Raw genomic sequence first — 7091 nt, forward strand, 5'->3', positions numbered from 1 at the left:
TCTTCCCTGTGTTGAAGTTTCCAGCATTGAACTTTCTTGTGCCCAGGTTTGTTATGGTGCCAGCAAAGTCGCTCAAACCTCTCTGAAAGCTGCCTTTTTCTGGCCTTGAATCCCGATGACTGTTCCAACCTTGGTACCTCTGTACTGGAGTTAACATAGGATTCGAATTCAAGAGCTCTGGCCATTGGATCTTGTATAGTAGAGGGGTGTGCTTGCTTCACTTGTATCTTCAGTTGTGGACTGTCCAAGGCGTCTACAAACTGATCCCTCAGCAACAACTTGAGGACATATATATGGACCGGCATGGCCAAGTGGTTAGGAGCTGAGGGTCGCGGGTTCCAATCCCCGTCCCCCTTCAGCCGTGGGGGATTATAATGTGACGGTCAATCCCACTATTCGTTGGTAAAAGAGTAGCCCAAGAGTTAGCGGTGGGGGGTGACGACTAGCTGTCTTATACTGCTAAATTAGGAAAGGCTAGCGCAGATAGCTCGTGTAGCTTTGCGCGAAATTCAAACCCTTTCTCTGCAAACTACCATCGTTGTGATAACTTTTATGTCAAATGACACATTCTCTCTTCCACTAATATTAAGTAAGATGATGGAACTAGAGTGTTCATGATGCTACAGCTGTTATTTAACTTTAGGTAATTTAAATTAAACCATACAAAAGGGCATATTTGTAGTTTCTGAATATTATGATAATATATCAATATTATAAACAAAACCGTACAACATGCATGATTTTTGACGTCTAACATTTCCGCAGAAAGAAGACTGCTTAGATGGTTCATCAGCCGAGAGATGGGAAAATTACAGCATGATAGTATATATGATTTTATAAAATAATTTTTAAAGTTAAAGTTCGTGAAGTGAAAAGTCTTAAAATGTTTTTTTGAAAACTGGAGGCTAAGATAAACCATTAGTAAAAGAGAAATGTGGTAAAACAGATATATTATTCACAACGTCTTTTATGTTCCCCGAAGTAATCCCGATTATACCAATATACTCTTACGTGAATTATGGTTCTTATAGATTTTATCTTTCTTTGGAATATTTTAGTTGATACCCGTATGATTTTGACTTTTTAAGAATAATATATTTTATGACAATTATATAAAAGTTGTGTATTGATCATATGTATAATTTCGTTTAAGATTGGTACAAAATGAAATCACTTCTTACCAACTAATGGGAACGCTAATCAAATACACTTTGCATACATAGAGACGCTAAGCTTAAAATTAAATCTGGAGAATGGAGGTATTACTTTCTGGTATTTTTAAATAGTATCTCAAACAAAATAGAGCGAGAAATTGACCTTCAGATAGAGTGAAGCTTGAGACCAATGCTTACAATTCATGAACCATTACACAGTACAATGAATACTAACAAATAGATGTGTTGTATTTACTTTTTGTCAAACTGTCAGTTTCATATATATATAAGGAACTATACGTTTTCGAAATATTAAAGAATTTTTTCAGTACAGTATACGAGCATCATATTACAACTATTATCTTATGTTGATAATTCACATATTTCACCCTTACAATTACGTGAAAAACGAACTGAAGTTATGGGATAAAATATTTTGTATTCATACTGAATGTGTTCAGACATGAGACAATATATTCTTGCCGAACATATTTGATGGTAGAATACTAGAATAAACTGATTAAACAAGTTTTGTTAAGCCTCTAGAAGCTTCTATGTTTCACTCAAAATGTTTTGAACACAAAAACTTTTACATTAGATGTATTGAGATACAGAAAATCCAGTTTTTCCTACGTATAAATAATCTCATCCACTTAATCCATTAATGATATATATATATATTTGAATATTAAAAAGCCAGAGTTTCCAGTTGCTACTGAAGAAAGCTGAGTAACACATTTGGTTTGCTTCTGTTTGTGTTACTAGCAGAAACACCGACCTACGGGCGGCTGTTTGTCTAATCATAGTATTCATATCTCATTGAATTTTTTTTTATAAAAAGTGAACATTTAAAAAAAAATCTTTTTCTGGGAAGTACTGCACAGGAAAAGTGTTCGGATTGTGCTCTTTTAGTCATACACAACTCATTGCATCAAAACGATTCAATGTACAGAACTCAACATTTAATGGTTAATTATGGGGTTTGGACAGGATCTTGTTTATTTTTGAATGTTCTAGAAATTAACTTGACAATCAGAATATAATGAATCTGTTTGTCTTTCAATGTCCTAGATACCAGCTTGTACATCATGATATCATAAACTGTCTATCTTTCAATGTTCTATTTATTAACTTTTCAATTAGGATATCTTGAAATTGTTTGTCTTTCAATGTTCTAAATATTAACTTGTACATCATGATATCATAAAGTGTCTATCTTTCAATGTTCTGTATATTAACCTGTCAATTAGAATATCATGGAATTGTTTGTCTTTCAATGTTCTAAATATTAACTTGTCAATTAGAATATAATTAAACTGTTTATCTTTCAATGTTCTAGATATTAAGTTGTCATTTAGGAGATTATGAAACCGTTTAACTTTCAATGTTCTAGATATTAACTTTACAAGAAATTTTACAACAAGATGTGAAAGACTTACAACAAAATCAGCTCTTGAACAAACTGGGGTTTGAAGAGAAGCTACGGAAACTTCAATTGCCAGAAAAAGAGGAGGACTTTGACCTTGACTTTGACCCCTCACATCAAGTTTCGTGCAAGAATGCAGCGGTTCTGTCCAACTTGCAGATTCTTCAAACTACCCTATATGGTCTACGGCGGACAACTGTCCATTTGCAGGATCAGCTTGATCATGTCCAGAAAAACATGACCTACCTAACAAATCTGACCAGGTAAGCTCCTACTTGTGACCAGATAACCCGCAATAAGTGCTGAAGTAACTAAAGGAACTCATGAACTTTTAAATCCCTCAAAATACAATATTGCTCAGCTCTTTCGGCGTGTTTGTTTTATGGTAGCAAACCTACTCCCGAATAAGAAGCTTGATATTCGAGTATAGTGTATCAAATATGTTGTTACGTATACAACAAACCCAATACTTGTAATGAATGTTGTTATTGAATAAAGAAAGTAAGAACATAAGATTCGTCCCGAAGAAGCATAAGTCACACACAGCAACCTCAACAACTTATATGTGTATATGTACATATTTGATATTAACTTCTGACACCTTCGACCTTAAACCCATTAATATCTCACGAGATTTGACTAACTTCGTAAGTTTAGGTTAGTCCTAAATACATATATTATAAGCTAACAATGCATAATAAATGTTATTGTGTTTGTATTAAAAAAGCAGATAGAAAGAGCAACATTTATTTTGTCACTGTCATAGTTTTCGGTTACATTTTTTGTTGTACAGGGCAACTGTATATACTATAGACAATGATAATGTTGTTACAAAGTAGTGTGCTATTGTTATTCTACAAATAGTTTCTTGTGATGAGCTATAAAACCTTTTGTTAATATTAGTAGTTGTAATTATGTGTTACAAGTTTTGATTCACAGGCGACATTATTGGTTATTTGACGTCAGCAGTGATTTAATGGAACTCTGCAGGAATACAAGGAATAATGTTAGCCTATTCTAGATAGCTGTATAGAAATTCAAGAAGTTAGGTAAAGCTTAAGTGAGTAAAAAACGTTCGTAGGCTTAGCAATGAGAAGAAAATAATCTTGTCTTTGAGTGAGTTTTAAGATATTTTGACGGGTGGGACTGAAGATAGGCAAGCTTGAAGCCGTACTCAAAACAGAGAAAATTGTTTAATTAGATTGTGGCAAACACTAGAAATTAATATTTTTTTTTTCTGATATATTATTAAGTTGCTATTTCTCAACAAGTGATTTATCCGTCAGCCGCAAATAAATCCCCTTAAAGCTCTTGTACATGACAACTTTGCGTGTGGAGTGAGACTAACAATTAAAAGTGAATACAACTCTGAGATTCTGTGCTGAAATTGAGATCTTTCAATAACGACATGAAGATATGAAATGAAAAACTGAAGAACATGAAAGAAAAATTTAAGATCGTGACCAGAAATTTAAGGAAGCACACACACACACACACAAACTTGGTCGAGAATGAATAAAGAATAGTGAAAAATAAAACTAAGAACATGACAAGAGAAGCCGAACAACTGAAGAACATGATTACCAGACTTTAGAAGAACACACGGTAAAACATTAGTTTAACATAAAGAAGGTGTTGTATATGTTAAAATGCTGTTATCTGATAAAAGGAGTGTTGTAGAAGGAACCAGAAAATGTGTGCAGATCTTGAAAACACTGATATCAGGGTTTAATTCCGTTCAATGAAATATAAATTATAAAACTTCGTAGTTCAGAAAGAAGTCTTAACATGTCAAAGGGCTGTTGATAGATGATTTATTGGACCGGTATGGTCAGGTGGTTAGTGCACTCGACTCGCAATCTGCGGGTTCGAATCCCCGTCACACCTGCTCGCCCTTTCAGCCGTTATAATGTGACGGTCAATCCCACTATTCGTTGGTAAAAGAGTAGCCCAAGAGTTGGCGGTAGGTGGTAATGACTAGCTGCCTTCCCTCTAGTCTTACACTGCTAAATTAGGGACGGGTAGCGCAGACAGCCCTCGTGTAGCTTTGCGCGAAATTTAAAAACAAACAAACAAACAATAGATGATTTACTACAATACGAAGAGATTTCGGATGCTGGATGGCTAGGTAAAGAATGGAAAAGTACACTACTTGCACAACCAGCTGGTAAGTCTGATAAACAGCCCATTCAAGTCTTTATTAGCTAGGACACATACATTACAGCCAGTAACTATACATTTTTTAAACAATCATGTCTAACTGCAGATACACAGAATAATTTAGCAATATAATTCACATCTGCAATTCTTTCTGGATCCACAAAGTAAGTATTCACGAGAATGCTTCTACCTTTTCAGTCACACACATAAGCATTATTACCTAATTAACATATCTGTTTTCAACTTGTATCTGGACGGAATTTTACGTCATTAGTAATAATCATATAATTTAATTGAGGCTAAAATAAAAGGCTTTTGATATGCAATCGTCTCTTGTTTACTAGAAACTTAAACATACATAGGGGTGTGATAAGAACGGTTTGAACAATGTTATTGTACTACTATTGTTGTGAAGCTCACCGTTAAATAGGTTTTGGAACCTTTTTTATTGTTTTTAAATAAAATATGTTATATACAGTTTTTAATGTTTATATCTCTCTGTGTACACGATGTAATTTAAGTTAGGCAGGAAAACCAAATCCCCTGTTTAAAACAAACGTTTATATTTATTAGTTTTGTTGTAAGAAATAACAGGATAATTTATAGTTATTTTGATCTAACTTTAAGTTTTAGTATTACTTAATACAGAAATGATATACAACTGACACTTATGTGATTTGAAAATAATTCCTTATTTAAAATTCCAAACGATTGAAAGATGTTCTGCTTTGAAAATGTATTTCAATAATAAATCTGAGCATTCCGCGTGACGAAACAAATACAAAACTGAAAATTGTAGACGTCATACAATGACGTCTAAGTATTATTTTTCGATATATTTTCGAACTAGCATAAAAATCCCTTTCACGGGTTATTTCATAAAATTAATATGTTTTAAGAGTTAAAAAGTGAATAATATTTAATAGCCTTGACGCGGTTTATTAATAACATAAAGTGTAGCCTTATGATAATGAACTAACCCAAAATTAAATACATCCATCTGCACGTATTCACTAAATGATTTACATCGTAAATTTAAAATTATATTTTACGAACATAAACAGGAGTGTGCAAAAGCGAACCGAGAAGACTGTAACTACTGAATACCTTCGTACAGCCTTGAAAGCTTCGTTTGAAGAACAGCAAGTACCTTCGGTAGTGCCATGTGTTCAGCATTCTACGAGCCCACAAGGTAATGTCTGCACCGTTCTTCCGGCATTCATTTAGTTTATTCATTAAAATAATATCAAGATAATCAAACTAGGTTGTGCAGTGAACGTAACAAAATCTTTGTTTGATTAAACATGCTGTATTCACACAACAATGTACTGCATCTCAACAATTCTAAAAAACTCAAAAGAGATAACGTAATAAAGGTGGAAAGTTATGAGGATAACAGTTGGTAAAGAATATAGAAGGAATTGAAGTGGCTCGGAAAAGTTGAATTTCTGCAGTTCTTCATGGCACTGACGCTGTCAATATTAAAATTCAAAGCCTTGTTGATTTATAGATAATTTTGTGTACACAAACATGTATATACCCAGCTTGAAGGTCAAAAGCAAGGATTGCAATGATTGTCTTTCTTTTCCAGAATCAGAAGAAACGCTGGCGAACAACTGTTTTCAGTTACTACAGGAAGGACATAACGTTTCAGGAATTTACCGTATCCGACCTTTATATGCACTCAGACCAATTTTTGTATTCTGCGACATGCAAACAGAAGGGGGAGGATGGACAGTAAGTTTTATTTTTGTTTATATGGAACGAGATATGATGAAAGGACAGGCAGTTTTTCCTTAAAAATTATTAAAAACTTGAAACTGGATAAAAATGGGATTCGGAACCGCTACTTTGTTTGAAGAGTAGATGCTTTAACTAACTATAACTTTCACTGTTTGAATAGAATTAGTTCCAAATTTCGTTTATTCAGATTATAACTTTATATTTCCAATTTATAAAAAAAACTTTTAAATATTAATATATATATATATAATCTTTAAGTCCTTTATGCTCAACTAGAGAGAGAGGTACAAAAATATGGAAAGTATGTTTTTGTTTGTACTTCGAGAAAGGTACAATAAAATAATGTATTGTTACGTCTCCATGTTCGTTTGTTAATTTTCCGTAGAGATTCTTTCCAAGAAACTTCAGCGATACAAGTCCTTTCTTAAATAAAACTAGTTTATTCTTTCTCAATTCAACTTTGCAATACACTTAATTTCCACAGTCACTTTCATTTAAACACCCGCTAGAATTCACAACGATTCACGCACTTTACTTACGGCCACTACCGCGTTTGACTCAATTGTCCGTCTCTGTCTGTCTACAATTCTATTCCGATTAATTAATTT

General features: G+C 33.5%; 1 protein-coding gene across 1 annotated transcript in view; it reads left to right on the forward strand.

Annotated features, from left to right (window-relative positions):
- LOC106464940 (fibrinogen C domain-containing protein 1-like) overlaps positions 1 to 7091 on the forward strand; it is an 18089-nt gene that overhangs the window by 5757 nt on the left and 5241 nt on the right. The window contains exons 3-5 of the mRNA XM_022392759.1: positions 2548 to 2843; positions 5805 to 5932; positions 6332 to 6477. Coding sequence (XP_022248467.1) covers positions 2548 to 2843; positions 5805 to 5932; positions 6332 to 6477 — 570 coding nt within the window. The remainder of the gene's footprint in view (positions 1 to 2547; positions 2844 to 5804; positions 5933 to 6331; positions 6478 to 7091) is intronic.

Source organism: Limulus polyphemus, unplaced genomic scaffold, assembly GCF_000517525.1.
Source record: "Limulus polyphemus unplaced genomic scaffold, Limulus_polyphemus-2.1.2 Scaffold1790, whole genome shotgun sequence".
Taxonomy (NCBI): Eukaryota; Metazoa; Arthropoda; class Merostomata; order Xiphosura; family Limulidae; genus Limulus; species Limulus polyphemus.